The sequence below is a fragment of the Eublepharis macularius genome, chromosome 18 (genome assembly GCF_028583425.1).
Source record: "Eublepharis macularius isolate TG4126 chromosome 18, MPM_Emac_v1.0, whole genome shotgun sequence".
Lineage (NCBI taxonomy): Eukaryota > Metazoa > Chordata > Lepidosauria > Squamata > Eublepharidae > Eublepharis > Eublepharis macularius.
Window position 1 is genome coordinate 17,215,764 of NC_072807.1, and position 22,180 is coordinate 17,237,943.

The window sequence follows — 22,180 nt, forward strand, 5'->3', positions numbered from 1 at the left end:
CTTATGGATTGCCACCACATAGGATTACCAAGTCCAGGTTGGAAATTGCTGGAGATTTGGGGGGTGGAACCTGGAGAGGACAGGGTTTGGGAAAGGGAAGGACCACTGCAAGGTATATCGCCGTAGTGTTCACCCTCCAAAGCAGCCATTTTCTCCAGGGGAACTGATCTCTACGGCCTGGAGATCAGTTGTAATTCCAGGAGATCTACAGCCACCACCTGGAGGCTGGCAACCCTACCACCACAATGGTTATTAGAGGGTTGAGTATGCCAGCATTGATAGATGTGGGTCTAGAAGGGCCTGTGCAGTCTATGGTCCACAAGGACTGGAAAAACCCTGGAGAGCTCTCTGACGAAGAGAGCTGTGGCTCTCAAAAGCTTACACTACAATAAAGTCGGTTAGTTGCAACTGGACTCTTTAGCATTTAACACCTTTTCTGTAGCTTTGAGAGCTAGTAGCTATCCTTCATCTTGTAAGATGGACTCATATGTCCTCCGATCAGTTTTTTTTCCTCCTTCCCTCTGTGTGTCTGTGCATGGTCTTCAGAAACAGATGCATCTGACAAAGAGAGCTGTGGCTTTTGAAAGCTTATGCTACAATAAAGTCGGTTAGTCTTAAAGGTGCTACTGGATTCTTCGCTATTTTGCTACTGCAGACTAACACGACTAACTCCTCTTGAGATATGGAAGTGTTGACCTGATAGCCTGATGGCAACTAATAAACATTTTGCCTGCTGCTCCCATACTAGGGGATCCTCTGCCTCCACAGGGGGTCGGCAAGCCTAGCCATGGATCAGTGGCAGAGCTTGGTATGCAAAACATGCCAAGTTTGATACCAGACATCCCCAGTTGAAAAGATCAGGTTGTAGAAGAAGTGAAGGACCTCTGCCTGACACCCTGAAGAGCAGCTGCCAGTCAGAGTAGGCAGTACTAACTTTGATAGAGCAAGGGCCTGACTCCAGCAGAAGGCAGATTCACGATTCATTAGCAAGTCTGTGTGCCTTCCTCACTGAAGACATCAGAATTTTGTGCCCGGATATCTTGAATTTGAGATATCTTGAATTCGACAGCCTTCACAAATCTTGCTGCTGAGACCCAATTCGTTATTTATTTTGCCTAACGAATTCTGCAATCTGCTTTTCCTATATCTTATTCTGCTTCTTCTGCACATGAGAAGGAGTGGGTAGTTAGTTACACAGGCCACTGAAATCCCATCTTCTGACCAGTGGGAATATAACTGGGTCATTTTTCTGACTTCTGAGAATTCAGCCGGTGTTGCTTGCCTAAGTTCAAGCATGGCTTTGCAGTCTTAAGAGCTAAGAACTTACTAAGTCTTTAAAATGTGTGGAGAGAGAGAGAGAGACCCTGTCACACAGTTTTATCCCACCCTTCATCCCAAAAGCTCAGACTGGCACGCGTGTTTTTCTCTGGATCCATTTTATCCTCACAGGGAGAATTGAGGAGGGAGAATGATGCTATGGACTGCTTTGGAGCCCCGCTGGAGAGAAAAGCAGGGTATAAATATCTGAGTAAATAAACCCCTAGAGCAGGGGTGGCCAAACATGCTTAATGTAAGAGCCACATAGAATAAATATTAGATGTTTGAGAGCTGCAAGATATGATGCATTGAAGTGACTTCAGATGAATAGGCGGGTTTGGGGGAGTGTCCTGAAAGTGACATCACAGGAAGGGGTGGGGTTTTGGTGCAGTATGCTGGAAGTGACATCACAAAAATGATGTCACAGCCTTGATAGGCTTCACCCCCAAAGTCCCCAGGTATTTTCTGAGTCAGACCTGGAAACCCCAATGTTTTATTGAAAATATGAAAGTCATGGAAAGAAAGAAGGAAGGAAAGAAAGAAGGAAAAGGGAGGGAAAGGCATGGAAGGGAAGGGAGGGAAATAAATTAAAATAAAATGTATGGCCACGGCAATACTCAGAGACCTCTGGGAGCCACACACTATGTCTAGAAGAGCCACATGTGGCTCCCGAGCCACAGTTTGCCCCCCCCCCGCCCTAGAGTATCATCTAGTTAGGCCTTAAAGGCTGAACATGCTAGTTTCAGAGCTGAATATGGGTCTCCCCAGGTCTGATCTGGCACTAACCACTACACCACACAGATGTCTCTCAGAAAGTGGTTGGGGGGGGGTACCCTTCCATACGATCCAGCATATATTCAGCATGTGTGCATACACTGAGTGAGGCCAAATTTCAGCACCCATGTGCAATTTTGCTTTTGGGGATTCCGGTTTTATGAGTCTTTGGGGCACACAGAATCTCCAAACTGCTGGAAATCTTCCACTGTAAGCATCTCATCACATCCCTGAGGACTAGAAACCAGATTATTTTTAACCGATGAAAACCGAAACGAAAGCTTCTCCTTTAAAACTCTCCGCTCCTCTTGCAGGCATGACGGCGATTCCGTGTGCGTGCCTGGGCATCTTCCTGGGGGGCCTCTTAGTCAAGAAGCTGAGCCTCTCTGCACTGGGAGCCATTCGAATGGCGATGCTAGTCAACTTGGTATCCACGGCGTGCTACGTCTCTTTCCTCTTCCTGGGCTGTGACACGGGGCCTGTGGCTGGGGTTACTGTTCCCTATGGAAACAAGTGAGTATCAATAGAGAGCAAGACAAAAATGTACCCACCTGACCTCAAACCTTTCTCTTTCCCTTGGCTGCCAAACCCTGGGGCTTCTTTCTTTCGTTTGTTCGTTTGTTTTTTCGTTTGTTTGTTCGTTCATTCGTTCGTTCGTTTGTTCATTCGTTCGTTCATTAGTTTGTTCTTTCTTTCTTTCTTTCTTTCTTTCCAACATCCACACAATGCTATTCTCTAATCATTCACTTCCCAGGTCTTCTCTTACTTTGCTTCAATATTTCCCCTACCAGCTTTGCTATAAAGAACATAGTCCAAGCATGTTTGCACACTGTCTGAACATGAATGTCCCCACCCACATCAGATTTATTTTTCTTCCATTAGCTCTTTGTGGCCATGATCCCCCCCTTCATGGCACCAGAGGGCTTTTGGAGGGCTTTAAAAAAATTGTCAATTGCCTTTGCTCTACTGCCATGGTGTAGTAGTTCCTCTGAATTCCCAGTTTTTTAACAAGTAAGGCTCTGGCCCTTTTTGTTGTGAGATATAAGTGGAAAGGTGCAGGCCTTTTTGTCTAGATTGCCTAGAAAGGAATGGGGAGGGGAAGCTACAAGATGGGTGGTGTGGGATGGGATTTCACTGCTCAGTTGATTATGTGGATGCTGTATTGACGATGTGAATGGCTCTGCCTTTTTCAGAAGCAATGAACGCAACATGTTGCTATGCAAATGTCTCATTAGTTGTATTTGACTTCCCCCCCCCTCCGCCCCATTCTTATAATGCATCTAAGGAGTCTTTGAAGCAAGACTGTGAGATGGAAATATTTGAACTGGCTAAATAACCCCAATCAGTTTCCTGCACAATCCGTTCTTTGCACTTAATAATTGCTGAGACGGAGAGAGTCGGGGCGGGCGGGGGGGATGTGGATGGGGCGGCTATCCACTTTATCCACTGCTGATTTCCTCCTCTGTCTTTCAGCTCAGTACCAGCCTCGGGCTTGGTCCCAAATTCTGCCTGCAATAACAACTGTAAATGCCAAACCGATTCCTTCACTCCGGTCTGTGGGGCAGATGGGATCACCTACTTATCCGCCTGCTTTGCGGGATGCACTAGCACGGTAACCTGGATTTCGTCTCTGACACTCTCTAGCCCTGTCCACAAAGTTACAGCGAATGCAATAGACTTTACGTGCCATCTACACTTGGTTGTTCTTTATAAGTGCATCAAATTGCTAGGCCTAGCAACAGGCAGCAGCCCAGGGGGACATGAAGGGGGACCGTTAGTGATGGTGAGACGTCACCATGTTTGGCGCAGGTGTTCGGAGCGGGAACATGAGGGCCATGTCCTTTTGCCAAACACAGTTCACATCCTAAGCCCTTCAGTCTATCCAAGTCCCAGAATCCTTGCTGAAAGCAATAGGCATGTAGCCCACTGTTGTGTGCCTAAGGATCTGTGGACTAGGAGGCGGTAATCCAACATTTATAACGGGCTAGAATTGGGTAGACCCCCTCCTCAGCTGGAGGGGGCTGGAGAAGGGAGAAAAAGGCCCTGCCTCTGTGTAGCATGCCTGGATTAGCTGAGCGGTTTGGGTGCCTGCTAGAAGCTCAAAATATAAGCACTTTCCCTGACTGCTTTCCTTTTTTGGGTACCTTTCCCATCTATTGGCTTTGACTGGTCTCTGAAAGGTGCCAGCGACACAGGCAAAGCATCCGGCAAACCTCTTCCAAAGATGTGGAGGTGGGGGAGGTTATCTTACTGAATACAAAGAGCATATTTCTCTTTCTTCTCAAGGCCTTGATATTTAGATAGAAGCAAAACGTGTGTGTGTGTGCGCGTGCACGCACATGCGAGAGAGAGAGAGAGAGAGAGAGAGAGAGAGAGAGAGAGAGAGAGAGAGAGCTGGCATCTGGGTCTCAGACATTTGAAAAATAGAGTTTTTTGTGTATGTTGCATTTCCCCCCCAGGTCTTCCTCGAATCTTCACAACTTGATGTATTCTTGAGAGTTCTCCATTAAGAACTCAGTTTCCAGATATAGGAGGCCCAATTCAGATAGGGACTGAAAGGAAAAAGGGCTTTTGCTTTCCCAGCTTGTTTTCTCGAACTGAAATGGACCCAGGGGCGTCATTTGTCCACTCAGGGGCTCCACATGTACTGATGCACGGAGATTTCCCCAATGGAGCAAATAATATTCCTCCGGGGATAGTTCAGATTGGGAAAACAGCATGGGGGGAGGGGCAGGAGAGAAGGTCCTTCCCCCCCACCCCCATGCCGATCTGCATCAGGTCCCTCGTGCAGCTGGGAATTCATTTCTTCTCAGAAAACTCACAAGCACATATCTGACTGACTGCAGATCCAACCCGACCTGTGGAACGTGTACATGGTTGGGGCCTGAGTATTGGGGCACGCCGCGTTTGTCCGTGCCTGTCTATATTTCCAATTACTAAAGTTTGCACAGTTCCAGACAAGTAGGTTAAAATGAGTCCCTGTAGCAGGAGTGAAACTGATTCCATGTACCCCAGCATCCTAGGGGAGCAACATCCTTGATTGCAACACGTACCGAAAACGAATTCCGTCTTGTCAGGCTCTTCCGGGGATCTGGGGGTCTTAAAAGGAAAAAGAGCTTGGCTCCCCAGATCCAATTATCCCCCGTCTCCTTCTCTCCTCCTTTATCAAGCTGCATTGCAGAGCCGTTCCCTGTTCCAGTGACATCTTCAAAAGCCGTGGACTCTCTCTTCTTAAATGCCCGTTGCTGGGCATCTACAAAGCTTCCTCATCAGAAGCCCTGATGAGAATGGCAATATTGTCACTCCCTGCTAGGGCTCAACAGCATCACTTTTCTTTGCTATTGTGACACAAATCACATCCTAAGGAGGGATTTCGCTCACAGGCACTTTGCTGTTATTAGACTCAGAGAAGAACAAACGGTTGCATGTGAGTCTAGGCTGGATCAGTCCCAGTAGGAGAACGTGAAAGGCAAGCCCCCCCTCCCCAGCCATCAGCCCTCTAGTGGCCCTAATGGCCAATCCACCCCTGGAGGAGGGAGATCCATAAACGGCACACACAAAGACCCCTTTGGAAATGCAGTGCTGGTGCGGAAGATTAAAGGGAATAGGGCGGCTTTCTTTCCTTTCCGATTGCGTATTGATAACGCTTATCTCCTCTGGCTCCAGTGTTCAGTCCTGCACAAATCCCCTGCAAATCTCATGCTTTCTGCTGCCCTTTGAATGGGCTCAGGGGAAGCAGGGAGGAGGAGAAACGTTTCCGTTATCGCCACCATTCTTGACTTTCCGAAAGAGAGGATTTAACTCCCCATGCAGCTCTCTCGTCATTCCTACCAGACTTCAAAATGAGACAGGGGAGGGACGGGTGGGCACACTGACTCCTTTTAACAGGCTCCAACACAATTAGGAGGTGGAGTAAACCAGGAAGTAATTAGAAGCTTTAATTTGGAACCGCTTTAGCCCAAATGCAAGACACGGAGTCTTCCTTTCATCCGTGTATTCACAAGGGGGCTGGGACGGCAGTAATGCTCTCGTTTGTTTGAAATACTTGAAAGAGCCAAGGAGAGGACACAAAGGGAAGAGCGAAGCCCGCCACTGGCCGATAGCCAGTCTTATCACCACTGCTTTGCTGCCTTGCGGGAGGCGGATGCCTCTGACCAGTTTGGATTTGGGCTTCAGAGGTAAGAGCTAGGGGCAAGTCAGGACACCGACATACCAGGGAGCAAGCTGAACGGAGAGGCCCGTGCAGGGGTCATTTGGCTGCCAGTGGCTCTCCAGTCCAGTGGCCCACTGGAATCTTTCCCAGTTAGCTAAACTGCAGTGAAATGTTGCAGTGACGACATTTCAGCAAGAGGACTCGGGAATGAGAGCCAAACTACAAGTGACACCTTACACAGGTTGGACACTTGTCAACTTACCTCAAGTTTTGATGGGAAATGTAGGTGTCCTGGTTTTACTGCTTGGCTGTCCATTACAGCTGCAAGACCAGGATGCCTACATTTCCCATCAAAACTTGAGGGAAGCTGACAGGTGTCCAACCTGTGTCAGTCGTCACTTGTAGCTTGGCAGGGTTGTGTTTCTGCTATTGTACTGGCAGAGCACAGGACATAGGCCTGGGTGCAGAATCAACCTTTCCAAGAACCTCAGCTCTTGAGTATGTGTGTGTCTTTTTTAAAAGCAAGTTTCTAGCCCTTATGGCTGCAAAGGCACGCTTGAGATTGTGTGGGCTACGCCTGCCTAAATTTCGGATGCTGGAGGCCAAATGCAGTTTCCAGGGTCCAAGGTGACACCTTGCCGATAGCTTGTTATTTCCCTGGATCCGAGGGTCTCTGTACACAACACAGCTTACATGAGGACGCTCAAGTGTAGGAAGATGCAATGTTAGCCGGTAAGCGTAGCTGTATCTATTTCACCTCCCCTTTGGGGAGGCGAAGATGAAATTAACAAACCCTCTGAGGAGCGATCTCTGCCGGCTCTGTGTAGAGAGGTGAAACTTAACTGGCAGAGCCTTTGGCTCTTTTTAAACTACGTTTCCTGGCTAACATAGCATCTCCCTACACTTGAGCGTCCCCCATGTAAGCTGTCTCGTGTAGAGAGAGGCTGGGGTTTATCCAGTTCAACAGGCCCAAGGTAGAGCAGGAAGGTGAAACTGACAGAGCCTTGGGAAAGGCGAAGATGAAATTAATAAACCCTTGGAGGAGCGATCTCGGCCGGCTCTGTGTAGAGAGGTGAAACTGACAGAGCCTTGCGATCTTTCTTTTTGAACTACATTTCCATCCTAACTTTGTGGCTGCTTCCACACACGTTGGATAATCCACTTTCAATACTCTTTTAGTGAACATTTGGAACTGCTTTTCCATGTGTGGAACAAAAGATCCACTTCCAAAGGATTGCTAAAGTGCATTGAAAGTGCATTATTCAACGCGTGTGGAAATGGCCCGTGTCTCCCTACACTTGAGCATTCTTGTGTACAGAGGTCTTGTGTCTCTAGCTGAACCCACTGCTCTGAATTTCTGGCTTGTGTTCTGGAGTTTGAGCCTCTACAACTCTGCCCTTTTCTTTCAGAATCTTACTAGCTGCGCATGCCTCAGTTTGGTCTCAGCCGAGAATGCCACAGTTGTTCCGGGGAAATGCCCCAGCCCAGGTTGCCAAGAAGCCTTCCTGACATTCCTCTGCGTGATGTGTGTTTGCAGCATGATCGGGGCCATGGCGCAGACCCCCTCCGTCATCATTCTCATCAGGTGGGAGTTTGCTAGCGTTCAGCATCCCTCAAAGGTGGCGGGGTGCAAACTTATAAAAGGACTGAGCATGTGGACTCAAAGCAGAGTAGGTACATTATCTTGCTGTAATCTTGACAGCAACTTTGTATGCTTGGACAGTGTTATTGTCCGCACATTGTTGATGGAGAGATGACGGGGGTAGTGGATTACTGGGATGGCGAGAGTCAAACTGAGGACTTCCTGATTCATAGCTCATGTTCAGTTCACGAAATCCATGTGTCCCCTCCATGTATGGCATTTCATGTCCATGAGTTGATCCAGCAGGGCAAATAGCAGTTTGGGGGGGGAAAGGTGTGTATAGTGGGAGAAGGCTTAAGTCTGTTCTCTTGCATGCCATGCCCCCAATCTAAATGGGACCCGTGCACACCTGGGAATTAAATTATGAGCACAGGCCTCCACAACACATCTCTTGATGGGATCTGTGGGGGAGAACAAAAATTGACCCTCAGTGTGAATTGACCCTCAGTGACTGTGGCCCACCCAGTGAGTATATTGCAGTCCACTTTTGACTGTGATCTGCAAATGTACTTGATTTCAGCAGTTTTGAAAGATCCAGACAGTGGCCGTTTCCACATGTCTTCTCCCCCTCCCGAAAAATGGTGCAAAACTTACGGAACAATGCACCTTCATGGCGCAATTTCCCGGCATGACTTTGCTTCGTGGTGCGATGACATCAGAAAACGCACCACGAAGCGAATTCATAATGGAAAATCACGCTATGAAGGTGCACCGTTCCATAGGTTTTGTGCCATTTTTTGAGAGAGGGGGACGTGTGGAAACAGCCAGTGTTGAGAGTGTTCCATTGGAACACATAGCATAATATGAGAGCATAACAGAATGCTAAAACCACAGCTGGAATGGACCAGAGATCCATCTAGTCCAGTATTCTGACTGCGGAAAGCCAAGGGTTTCTGGAAAGCTTACGAGCACTAAGGTTCTCCCTACACGAGACATCTGACGCATGAAGAACACATGTCGGGAGAGGCAATGTTAGCCAGGAAGGGTAGTTTTAAAAGACAGAGCTGGCAGCAGGGCAAAGGCTTTTCTATACACTGGAGCTGTGTGAAGGGGCTGTGAAATGCCAGAAGGGAAACCTCAACCCATTATAACCTCTCCAGGTCCAAGCCCGGCTCTGGAAGGCAGCTCCAGCCCGTTTCCATTCCTCGCTGCCCTCTGGTTGCGATCCCACACAGTTTTAGACTGGAGAGGTGAAATTGACAGAGCCTTGGGGGGGGGGGCTAAGAGGAAATGAACAAACCCTCTGAGGAGTGATCTCCGCTGGCTCTGTCTTTTTAAAATACACTTCCTAGCTAACATTGCGTCGCTCTACATTTTACAAACGTGCATAGAAGCATCTCATATAGAAAGACTGTAAGTGCTGTAGGCAACAGACATTCCCAGTCTGCTCTTTGCTAGCATTTCCTACTCAGAGGTAGGCCGCCTCTGAACATGCAAGTTCCCATTAAGTATCATCTAGCTGACATAGTCACCGATAGGCCTCTTCTAGCTCAATTGGTCTAACCCATTTTATTTGCCACATTTCTTCAAGACTGCTCAAAGCAATTGCCCAAAGCAACTCGGCCGGAGTTTTGCAATTCTGCAGAAGGGAAAAAGTGTTGAGGCAGAAGCAGAAATTGGGAGCACTAAATTATCCACCATCAAAATTACCCACTAAAATTAACCCGAATACCTGGACTTTAGGTGCCAGGTAAAAAACCTTTCTGACAGACAAGGTGCCAAGTGGACACTAAGCAGCTGAGAAATTCCAGCTATCCAGCAGGAACACACAGTTTTTCTAGTACCCACTACCCACTTCATGTTGCAGCTCAGCTACTGCACTCTGCATGGGTTTGAGGCTTGTGTCGTCAAAGGCAGCACCCACATACAATGGTTATGCAGTAGTCTAACCTGAAGGTGATCTTAGTTGGATATCCACAACCAGACCTCACTTTCTTATAGAAAGTTCAAGCATTATGAGAAAGGGAGAAAAAGGTTCACTCTTTCTGTTTTCTCCATACTGTTCATAATGCAGATCTTCAACTCCCACCTGCCCCCTAAACAAAACAGCCCACATTTCAGCCTTTCCTCGTAGGAAAAGTGTTACTAAGCACTTGATATGTATCTGCAAGTGAGGGATCACACTTCACACAGCAGACGAAGTGGTCCCTGGCCCAAGAAACCTTCTGCTGCGATAAATGTCCCAGCCCATTTGTGCTCGATCCTCCACACTGCAGAACGTAGCTTTCTATTTCCGTGTAGGAGGTTTCGGTACATTTTAAGCGCTGCCTTTTGTTTCATGGTGTGGGGTTCCAAAGTATGCTAATTTACTCCAGCCCCTTTGCGGTGCTTTGTGGGGCATGAAAGATGCCCAGCAGAAGGTAATTAGCACTCTCCTGAAAGGGATCGCCAGCCAAACATCAGAGCGGGGTGCTGTGATTACCTCTGGCTTTCATCTCCCCAGTTGGAAGTGAGTTCAAAAAATTCATTTTCCTTTCATGAGCCGTCCACCTGAGTGCCAAGAACTCCTTAGCAAAGTGCTGCTGGCACATCACAACGGAGCACCTTGACTCAAGGGTGAAACGCCGGCTTTTCTCGCCACTGTTTCACACTCTCTCTGGCATCCCTCTAATGCTCTAATAAAGGAGGGGGGGTTCCTTAAAATCAGTTTTCAGTTGATTCTCTATCAGTTGAGCCATGACAGCTTTAAAATACAACAGGTTCCATTTCAAAGGCAGCATACGTCTGAATTTCAGACGCTTGGGGCAGACAAGGGCCGATTCCAGACCCAGTCTGGAATCCAGTCTGGAATCGGCCAAGGTCGCCTCCAGCATTTTATTCATTTAGATATTTATACTCTGCTTTTCTCCTCAACTGGGATCCAAAGCTGCTGACAACATTGTCCTTCCCTCCTCCACTTTTTCCTCCCACGACAACCCTGTGAGGTAGTTTAGAGTGAAAAAGAGTGAGTGTCTTAAAGTTACACGCATGCGGCTGACTTGTACTGACCTTGGTCTATTAAAGTTAGTATTGTCTGTTTGGACTGACAACGGCTCTCCAAGGTCTCCGTAGAGATCTTTGACGCCATCAGCTACCTGATCCTTTTGAAACTGAAAATGTCGGGGATTGAACCTGGGACCTTCTGCATGCCAGGCAGATGCCCTGTCGCTGAGCCACAGCTAGTTTCTGTGGCATGCTGTAGATTTGGAGCCAGTTTGGTGTAGTGGTTAAGAGCAGCAGGACTCTAATCTGGAGAATCGGGTTTGATTCCCCACTCCTCTGGTTAAAGCCAGCTGGGTGACCTTGGATCAGTCACAGCTCTCTCAGAGCTCTCTCAGCCCCACCCACCTCACAGGGTGATTGTTTTGAGGAGGATAACAACATACTTTGTAAACTGCTCTGAGTGGGAGTTAAGTTGTCCTAAAGGGCGGTATATAAATCAAATGTTGTTGTTATTATTATTATTAAGCGGGGTTTCCCAGATCCTAATCTGATGCTTTAACCACTGCACCATGCTGCATCTAGCAGGCCGGTTTGCATCTGGCCAGCCACTGATGGAAACTGGACAGTGAACCAAACGGTCCTTTAATCTGAGCTAAGAGGGCTCTTCTTGCTTCTGGCATACCATGATATGAATTCCAAGGCCGGTAATTCTTTTTTTTTAATTAGCCTTTTCAGAAGATTAGTCATTAACAACACTGTTAAATGCCTCAACTTATCAGGCAGCTGCAGCTGGAAATATTTTCAGACCCATGGAGGCTGGAATGGGAGGGAAGAAAGCTCATTTAATGGTGTGGTTTTTTTTCCTGAAGAGATGACCGTGTCATTGTGGTTGACAGGAAAGCATAGCTGAGGGGGGTGTCTGTTAATTAAAAGAGCTTGGTGATAAGAATCAATTTTTGTTTGGATGTCTCCGAACAGAACAGTGAGCCCAGAGCTGAAGTCGTACGCTTTGGGAGTCCTCTTCCTACTCCTCCGTCTGTTAGGTAAGTGGGAACCAAAGTTTCCTTTCTTTTTTTCTCCCCACCTCTCCTTGAACACAAACCCAAGTTCGCTTTTACATGATCAGGGCTTGAAACCTGAGGCTTATGAGGCAACGACAGAGCCAGTGCGCCACGCTCAGGCTGTAGCCAAGACAAGCCATGAATCACAGGGGCAGAGGAAAACATATTAAAGCTCAGCAATGCTTCTCCCTTCCCTAGAAAAAATTTGCCTGGAGATTAGAGCAAGCAGGAGATGTTCTCTGACTAGCAAGTGCGTTTTTATCCTGTCCCATCTCCCAAAAGCTCAGAGCAATACAGGTGGCTCTTCCTCACTCAGTTTGTCTTCACAACAATCCTGCGAGGAAGACCGGATGGAGAGGAAATAACTGGCCCAAGGTCAGTCAGCTCCATGGCTGAGGGGATTTGAACCCAGGTCCTTCTGAATAGGATCTGAAATGACCTCTAACCACTATACCATACTTCCTAAGGGGTGTGGCCAACTATCCACTTTTGCTAGCAACCCATACTTACTGAGTTGCATAATATGACCTCCACCAATTTCTCTTCTTCCTTTCCGTTTATTTGCTCTTCCCCTTTTTTAACGGTGGATTCATTAATTCTATCATGTTAAAACTGCTTAAGCTGATATGTTATTTTATTCATTTGTTCAGAAATTTTATATGCCACCTTTCCAGAGACCTGTTCCTGAGACTAATCTCAGGGAGGGATTTAAATCCCACTTTTTCTTTTTTACTTTTTATATTTCTCTGCAGACCTGGCCACTCCACAAGACTGCAGAAGAATATCCCCACCTGAACCTGGCCCCATTCTCCCGGTCTATCAATTCGCAAGGGGGCCAGGCTCAGCATTACATATAGGATTATATTGTGTGTGTTACATTCTCTGTGTATTATTTTTTGCACGTATTATATTCTTGTCCTGGTCTTATATGGATCTTCCTTTCCAAGGTCACGTCCACATTAGTATTTTGCTTTGGTTTGGTCTCAAAGTCATTTTGTGTGTTAATTTATACAGAAATATTTGTAGTTTTTACAAAATGCTACCACATGTTAAATTGCCTTATGCAGTTAATAACCTTCTATTATCTTAGCCTATCCGGACCATACATTGAAGTGTAGTCCATAATAGTATGTGCACAGAGAGCATTCCGATATCTTATACAGAAGGTGCAGTTAATCAATATTGCACTAGCCCCAAACTAAATAACATACAAGGTAAATTGACTTACATAAAGGTGTAGTGGATACAAGTCCCAGCATCATATTCACAATATTCATTCACAGGGCTTTTTTTCTGGGAAAAGAGGTGAGGGAACTCAGTGGGGGAACTCAAGACCGCACAATGACGTCACTTTGGGTCAGCAGGAACAAGGGGGGAGTTTTTTATAGTTTAAATTACCCTTGGCGAAAATGGTCACATGGCTGGTGGCCCCACCCCCTGATCTCCAGACAGAGGGGAGTTTAGATTGCCCTCCATGCCACCGAGCAGCGCAGAGGGCAATCTAAACTCCCCTCTGTGTGGAGATCAGGGGGCGGAGCCACTGGCCATGTGACCATTTTTAAGAGGTTCTGGAACTCTGTTCCACCGCGTTCCTGCTGAAAAAAAGCCCTGTTCATTCATAAAATTCCATTCATAAAAGTTCATAATGCTACTCAGTGAGGTCAGGACATTTATTTTGTGTGTTAATAATCATATGGCATACAACTTTGAGATAAAGTTTATTTGTTATTTTGATTGGTTATGCCACTGAGTCTTTTCTGTTAGCTTGCTTTGTGAAACTCTTTTCTCATCGTTGGTTTGATCTAAAACAGCAGGCTCTCTCCCTTTCCCCCAAAGCATCCACATAACTTTATTCTCCCAGTCACTTTCCCATTGTTCGCTTCCACGTTTCCTCCCTGCTTTGATCTGTTCTTTTGGAAACCAGAAAGAACGTCTTTTTGGAAACGTTTCTAGAAAAATGGTACTCAAAGCAACATAATCATTACACTGTATTGGCAGACCTACTGCTGATTTTTAAAAACGCTCAACTACAGAGCAACCCTCACAAGAACTGAACCTAACAATATAATACAAGGGCAAACAATATCTCAACCAATATAACAAAATTTAACAAATTTTAATGTATCAATAATGAATTAAAGTCCAAGGTTCTGTAGGCATCATGTTACCACAATAGAGATTCTAGGGGCTTCGCTGTGTTCAAGGTGGACCTCTGTTTTTTCGACTCCAGAGGAAGCGGAATTGAAACACGTTCTTTGCTGGATCCTTGTAGAGCCGTTGGGGTCTTTGTGCCCCTTGTTTGGTCGTGGACACCTGTAGAGAAAACACACAAGTCAAGCAACATTAAGAATTCAAGGCTTGGTCTTCAAGCAAGATGTTTTAAGATCTGTAGTGCACTTATTTTGCACCTTACTACGCTGCTGGTTGCGCTGACTATTGCTGCTTGTGTTCCCCTTTGTGGGGACTTACTTTTATGTCTGGTTCATTCCTTGGACTTTAATTCATTATTGAGACATTCAAATTTTTTAAATTTTGTTACATTGGTTGTTATATTGTTTGCCCTTTAACTTTGTATTGTGATGGCTTTTGGCCATATACAATTAAATCTACTACTACTATATGGTTTGCCCTTGTATTATATTGTTAGGTTTGATTTTTAAAAACGGGCGAAAATCCCTCTGGTGGAAAAGGGTGGGGAATGGGGGAAAGAACAGAGAATCCTCTCTGCCCCAAGTGTGGATGCTCTTGTCACTGGCTGATTCCGCACACGTTGGATAATGCACTTTCAATGCACTTTATCAATCGTTTGAGGTGGATTTTTTGTTCCACACATGAAAAAATCCATTCCAAATGATCTATAAACAGGATTGGAAGTGCATTATCCAACGTGTGCGGAATCAGCCACTGTGAATACCACTGTATTCAAGCAGCAGTGATCGCCCAGTGGGGAATTATCCCAGTGTGGAAGCAGTTGAAGGGACTGACCAAATTCATACCAGTCGCAGCATAAAACTTTCCCAGAGATTTCACTTGCCCCAGAAGGTGTTCCAGAATATGTATGTACAAAAAAGTGTCTTCTATTTCCACAGGTTTTATTCCACCCCCTCTGATCTTTGGAGCAGGAATTGACTCGACATGTCTGTTCTGGAGTACGTTCTGTGGCGAGCAAGGAGCATGCACGCTCTACGACAACGTCATCTACCGACACCTTTATGTGAGCATCGCAATAGCCCTGAAGTCCTTTGCGTTCATCCTATATACTACCACCTGGCAGTGCTTGAGGAAAAATTATAAGAAATACATCAAGAACCATGAAGGGGGACTCAGCACCAGTGAGTTCTTTGCCTCCACTTTGACCCTGGACAACCTAGGGCGGGACTCCATTAGTCAGAACCCATCTCACAGGACAAAATTTATCTACAACCTCGAAGATCATGAATGGTGTGAAAACATGGAGTCTGTTTTATAGTGACTACAGGGCTATGTTGATCACCCAAGGATCTTTTTTAAAGTAAAGAGAGAGAAAGAAAATATAATATAAGAGGGTGTTTTGGAAAGTACAAGCAAAATGGCAGCCTGCACTATATTGTCATCAATTGCCATAATTTTCTGAAACGCTGGCCTACATACTAGGAGAGTGCTGAAAGACCTCTGTCCTCTTTCTAGAAAGGAGACGTAGGCGAGTTTTAAGAGAGTGGGATCATTCTTCAAATTCTGCTCAAGAAACAGAGAAAACAGGGAAAAAAAAGAAATAGAGAAAACGGGAAGCTGTACATCAAGATACCGGATGCATCGGCCAGAGGCGCGATGGATGGAAATTTGGGGAGTTCCACCATTTTGTTGGAGAGCTGAGCAAAGGGACATTTTTGGGGTAAAAATGCAAAATGATCATCTTTAAAATAACAAAACCCCTACAAACCAGGAGTAGACAGGAACCGTAGCAGGACTCTTGAGTATCCTGGGTGGGGGGCACCTTTGCAATACAAGCTATAAGGGTGTAGCTAAATTGGGTGCTGTACAGTTGCAGTGTTTTCCTGTCTCTCTCCCTGTTGGATGTCAAAAGAGGAGCCATGTTCGGTTTTCCCAGCTACATTAACACCATGATCACCAGCCATAATTCAAGCAGACATGCCCAGACAGTGGTTCAGACGTCTTGAACCCACGCACGTCACCTCGTCAGTCCCCAAACACCAGCAGCTTTTTTTGTTAACATAGTTCAAACTTTTGGGGCTGGGGCTGTACCTGGTTGTGCCAGTAGAGGAAAGGGTGGCAGAGCCCTCGGGTGACCCTTACCAAGCTTTTGTTACCTTTTCAAGGTCTAATGGGGAAGGCAGATGTTTCTGTTTAGAGAGGTGGGGAACCACACATTGCCTCCCAAGCAAATAGACATCTTTATGTCCAATTGTGAGCTCTGGAAAAATGAAACAGGACTGTTGACTGTGGAAGGTGATTCTCCGCTTTTTAAAATGTTTGCAATATTTTTTTCCCGGAAGTGCAGCAGAGGGAATGATGGACATATATATATAAATTCTAAATCTATTGTGCCACTTTGCAAATGTAACAGCAGGCTGCCCTGCCGGAAGTGACGACAAACGCACTTCCTTAACGTGGGAAGCAACTGGCCAATCCAGCACTTGACTTCTTTCTGATCCGTAGGCTGGGATGCTTTACAGGGGCACATCAGATGGCCTTCTGGCGTACATCTCTGTCACTTCCACCCAATGTTCCCTCCACGTAGAAAAGTAGATGTGGTGAAAGTCTTTCCGACAAACTGATTTTCTCTGGCCATGGAATTAGGATGTATATGTCTGAAGTGCAAGTTCCCATGATCAGGGTAGAGTGGGCCTTCCAGGTCAATTTAATAAGACAGATAATGTTTTATCTTCTGTGTTCAGGCCTTTGCAAAGCCTTTACACTGTTGGCAGGGCTTTGTAAAAATTGCCAACTCTTCCCCCGTGCCCCTTTTCTCCCGCAATTATTCTGCTGCCTCATTAATTCTATAGGTGAGGGTTTTTTGTAGTTGGATGCTTCCTATGTTTTGGCTGCAATCCAAACAACACTTTCCTGGGAGTAAGCCCCATTGAATCAAATAGGGCTGGCTTCTAAGTAGATGTGCTTAGGATTTCTTTCGCTACCTGTACTAGAGAAATGTCCAGAGTTGAAGAAGCTAGAAAGTTTATATGTAGTGATCCAGAGAAGAGAAAGTGCAGATTTGGCTACCAAAGGATAGCTTAGAACTACAGAGGGATTTTAAAAAAGCAAGTTTTTTCTATAAACCAAAACCCAAAAATTGATAAACTGGTTGGTTATCTGCAATTTTGATTTTTGATAGTCATTATTTTTTTCTTCTTAGCACCTATTCTAAATCCAAATGAATTAAAATTAATGATATTATGAAGGGGGTAAAACATGATGAGAGAAAAAACAGAATGAATTAAAGAACGGTTAATATTGGTATATTTTCCCAGTATCTCATTAATTTGTTTAGGGTCCTCAAAATTCTAGAAAATTTATGTGGGACTACCAGTGCCTCTTTCTGAAATAGCATCTCCTCTCTTGTTCTGCATCAAATGGATTTTGACTTTCAAAACTGATTTACTATGGGATGTGGAAAAGGGCTGCTATATGAGAATCTCTCTACACGAGACACTGGGGCTCGTGTCCGTCAAGTGTCAGGAGACACAATGTTAGCTGGGAAGTGTAGTTTTGAAAGACAGAGCTGAAAGAGATCACTGCCTCTGGCATGCTGGACTATTTCCTCTTCTAAAGCTTTTACCCTGCTGCCCTCACAGCTTAAAACTTTGAATTAACCGAGCCTCAGCAGGACAAAGGCTCTGGAAGTAGAGATGCCAGAGGCAGTGGAGGGCTATGAGCAGGGATTTTTTCTAGGAAAAGAGGTGGTGGAACTCAGTGGGTTGCCCTCGGAGAAAATGGTCACATGGCTGGTGGCCCCGCCCCCTGATCTCCAGACAGAGGGGAGTTTAGATTGCCCTCCGTGCCACAGCTCAGAGGTCAGGGGGCGGGGCCACCAGCCATGTGACCATTTTCAAGAGGTTCCAGAACTCCATTCCACCACGTTCCAGCTGAAAAAAAAGCCCTGGCTATGAGAGAATCTGTCCCCTCCAGAACGATCTCCGCCAGCTCTGTCATTTAAAACTATGCTTCCTGGCTAACATTGTGTCTCCTGATACATGAAGGACACGTATTGTGTAGAGAGAGACTGAGAAACACTCCAAAGCAAATTTGGAATGGGTAGAGACTGCAGTTTGCAAATCTGTGAAACATTTGGAATTCAGAATTAGTCGACGCTTTATATGGAATGAGGTTAGAAGTCTGGGCTGTATTGCCTCAGAAAGGAGGCATTTTTAAAGTACTCTTCCTATATAAAAAGCTCCCTGAGTATAGTAAACTTCACCTCAATGTGTGAATCTCCTGGATGTTCTAATTTTGCACCATGGTTGGGATGGGGTGGGATTTAACAAAGAAGAAGCATTCAAAAATATAACCTATCCTGTGATCTGAAACCTAAAGTCTAAAAATTCTACCATTTCCTTCTGTGTAAAGCGTTAAGTCATCTTTTAACCGAACTGCTTTTTAATGGAGCATCGTCCGTTAAGCCCCACAAAGAGACTGTTGAGAGAGTTCTGTCGGTGGGTGGGGAGATTGGCAAGATAGGAGTTTGCTCGTAACAAATGGGGTCATTGGCCCGGATGGTGGGTGGGCTCCAGATCACTCGACCTCTTTTGAAAAGCTTCTGACATCTGGGCCTATGTGGGAATCTGTGTTCTGTTTGCAAACCTAACTAGAATTACACAGTCAGCCCTTGGTTGGGGGGGGGGGGGGGAGATCAGCTTTCTTCCATAATGACAGTGAAAACATTTTGCTCGCTAGATTCTCGCCTATCCAGGCATGTCCAGATGGATGGGGAATCTCCTTGCCACATATCCATGGTATGGCTTTCAAAAGCAACTCGTGCGACATATGAGGACTGCAAGAAAAGGGCCCACGCTTCTAAGCATGCTCTTGGGATCTTGAGTTTTCAGAACTTGAGACGTGTTCCCCCATTGTAGAACAGCCTCTGGGATATCACTCTGTTGGATTCAAATGAAATTACTTTATTGCAAAGTAGTGATCTTTATTGTTTGTGTGTTTAAGGAGGCCAGAGGCATGTCATGATATGTTAGAAGCAGGGCTTTTTTTCTGGGAAAAGAGGTGGTGGAACTCAGTGGTGGAACTCAGGACCGCACAATGATGCACTTTGGGTCAGCTGGAACAAGGGGGGAGTTTTTTAAAGTTTAAATTGCCCTTGGAGAAAATGGTCACATGGCCAGTGGCCCCGCCTCCTGATCTCCAGACAGAGGGGAGTTTAGATTGCCCTCCGCGTCGAGGGCAATGTAAACTCCCCTCTGTGTGGAGATCAGGGGCGGGGCCACCGGCCATGTGACCATTTTCAAGAGGTGCCGGAACTCCGTTCCACCACGTTCCAGCTGGAAAAAACCCCTGGTTAGAAGGGAGGATGTAGCTCACATGAGACTCCAGTAGTTGTCAGCCCCCTTCCCTCCATTGCTGGCAATGGAGACCCCTAACATTTCAAGAGGCAACAGACCGGCATTATTACATTATGTATGTATGTGCCATCAAGTCGCAGCTGACTTACGGCAACCCCATAAGGGAGGCTTTTCATACCTGGACATCAGTTTAGTATACCATGGCAGGTAATAGAGCTCTAATTATGTCCCTAACCTAGTTAATTAAGCCAAAGAGTCACCTTGCAGAACAGTCTCGCATAATGGCTATATAATTAACAAGCCTTTGAAATTGCTCTGCAGTTTTCCTCATTTTGCAAAAGAAAGAAAGCTTTATGAAGTTCATTTTTTTAAAAAAAGAAAGAATGAACTCAGAGTATATTCAGTCATGCATTCACACAAACGGGCCAGTTCTAAAGGACATATCAGAGATTCAAGATCTCATAAGGCAATGATGGCGTCAGTTTTGCACAGGGAAGTCTGGTCAGATACTGTCCCCTTGCCTGAATATCTGTAAGGATACCATGTCAGGGAAAAGGCTTGGAAATGGCCACTTTCTATGATGTGTTTAAGGATCATTTTTAACACACTCACAAACAGGAGTTTAGTCATTAGGTATACGTTCAACAACAACAAAAACCCCAGCCAATCCTGGCTGTATGATGTGTACACCTGTAAAATACAAGTGTTTGTCTCGTTCGGGCATTGTGTTTTCAGGTGTACGTTTTTAAGTATACACCGATTCTGTATTATGTGTGGTCAGAACTGTCTCCAAGGGAGTATAAGAACATATTTTAAATCTCCCCCCCTTAGCCAGTGCCACTGTGTAGTCTATATATTCATCGACAAATGAGGGGATTGTTCATTCTGTAGACCTGAGACACCTCAAAGACTAACAGATCTATTTTGACATTTGATTTTATGGACCAAAGCCCACTTCATGAGAAACTTCTTAGCTGAAGATGCTCTTCACACAGCTGACGAAATGGCTTCTAGTCCAAGTCCAGAAAAGCAAATGGCAAAATAAAGCTATCTGTCTTTAAAGTGCTGCAAAACTCTTTCTTGTCATTTTATTATTTATTACAGGCTGATACGGCCACCCTTGTGGAATTTGTTCTGTAATATTTTACACACTAAAACAACATTGGGAGTCCCTGGTCATGACAATAGGAAAAAATGAAATACTGCATGCAAAGGTAGTGGATGTCCAAATGACCCCAAACCGTCTTTTAACAGCATTTATTTTATTTGCATATTTACCCTGTGCTTTTCTCTCCAAGGGGAACCCAAAGCAGTTAACATCATAATTCTACCCTCCTCTGTTTTTTATCCTCACAACCACCCTGTGAGGTGGGTTAGGCTTAGAGAGAGAAACAGAGGCAAACAATTGATAGTTTCAAAGATAAGCTACAAGAGACGTATTACACGAGGAGGAGCATGTGAAGGGAGTTGCAGTGTTAGCCGGGAAGCTGAGTTTTAAAAGAGATCGGAAGGCTTTGCCAATTTCCCCTCTCTACAGAGCCAGGGAAGATGCTCCTCTGAGGGTTTGTTAATTTCCTCTTCACCTCCTAGAAGGGGAGGTGAAACTGACAAAGCCTTTAGGAGCCAAAGAGGAAATAAACAAACCCTCTGAGCAGCATCTCCCTGGCTCTGCGGAGAGGGGAAATTGACAAAACCTTCCGATCTCTTTTAAAACTCAGCTTCCCGGCTAACATTGCAACTCCCTTCACGTGCTCCTCCTTGTGTAATTTGTCTCTTGTAGCTTGGCTCTCAGGTGGGTAGCCATATTGGTCTGCAGTAGAACAGCAAGATTTGCCTCCAGTCCGGTAGAAAAAATCCCATAGATATCTGGACTGGGGTTAGCCAAAGACATCAAGGATTCAGCCATTTTCACGAGGGCTATCAGTATATACGTATATGATCCGGTGTCTTCCTGAGATATTGTGCACAGTTTGATGAAATGTTCTTCCAGTTGCTCCTCCTAATTGCTGATCCTTTGTTTGGTTGTGTTCACTTTGGAGGGCAGCCAATTTGGAAATTCTCTTTTAAACTCTGTCTCACTCCCTTGTGACCTAGCTGAGCTAGTCCATACACCTATGTAATTTTATTTAAAGAAAAAAAAATGCCTCTCTCTGCTTTGTTCTGATCATGTCTTGCCCAGAGAAAGTCAGTGTGTCTTCAGTGCCATTATGAGGTGGCAGTAAGCAATAAAGTTTGTATCAAGCGCAGCGAGTAACTTAAAGCAAATAATCTACATTCCTTCTCCCATTTATAAAAATAAATTGCAGCCAGGTTCCTACCTGTCCCGTTGATGGTTGCCTTGCCGATATATTATGTGTTCAGAAATCCATCCTTGATTCACCTGGTTTGTGTTTAGCAGGTTGGGCACTGCTGTTCTGGGACAGTTTAATACAGCTCGCACTGTATTAAACTGCAGCAAATGAATCCTGCGCCCTTGGCGTCCGCTGAGTTACGCACGGTTACACTAGTCATCTTAAACATACATTTTCTGGGTGAATTTGTTTTGAAGTGCATTCAAAATGTTGTACTGTTGCTCATTTCCCCCCATCTACAGCTGAGAAGCAAATTGGGGACCAGAGGGGGGGGGGGCTAGAATAAATCCCAGAACACAACAAAAACATTTGTGTGAGGACTGGAGGAACACAAGGTTGTACCTAAGGGGAAATATTTTCGAGAAATGTGTTTGAATAATGTGTGGTAAGCAACTGAGAGCTGGCAAGACATTTCCACACCTCCTAGTCAGTCATAAAGGTACGTTAATAAA

General features: G+C 45.5%; 1 protein-coding gene across 1 annotated transcript in view; it reads left to right on the plus strand.

The window, feature by feature from the left end:
* SLCO3A1 (solute carrier organic anion transporter family member 3A1) overlaps positions 1 to 16,831 on the plus strand; it is a 117,969-nt gene extending 101,138 nt beyond the window's left edge. Inside the window, exons 6-10 of the mRNA XM_055003074.1 lie at positions 2,406 to 2,604; positions 3,565 to 3,703; positions 7,654 to 7,829; positions 11,787 to 11,851; positions 14,959 to 16,831. Coding sequence (XP_054859049.1) covers positions 2,406 to 2,604; positions 3,565 to 3,703; positions 7,654 to 7,829; positions 11,787 to 11,851; positions 14,959 to 15,338 — 959 coding nt within the window. The 3' untranslated portion in view covers positions 15,339 to 16,831. The remainder of the gene's footprint in view (positions 1 to 2,405; positions 2,605 to 3,564; positions 3,704 to 7,653; positions 7,830 to 11,786; positions 11,852 to 14,958) is intronic.
* The last annotated feature ends 5,349 nt before the right edge of the window (positions 16,832 to 22,180 follow it).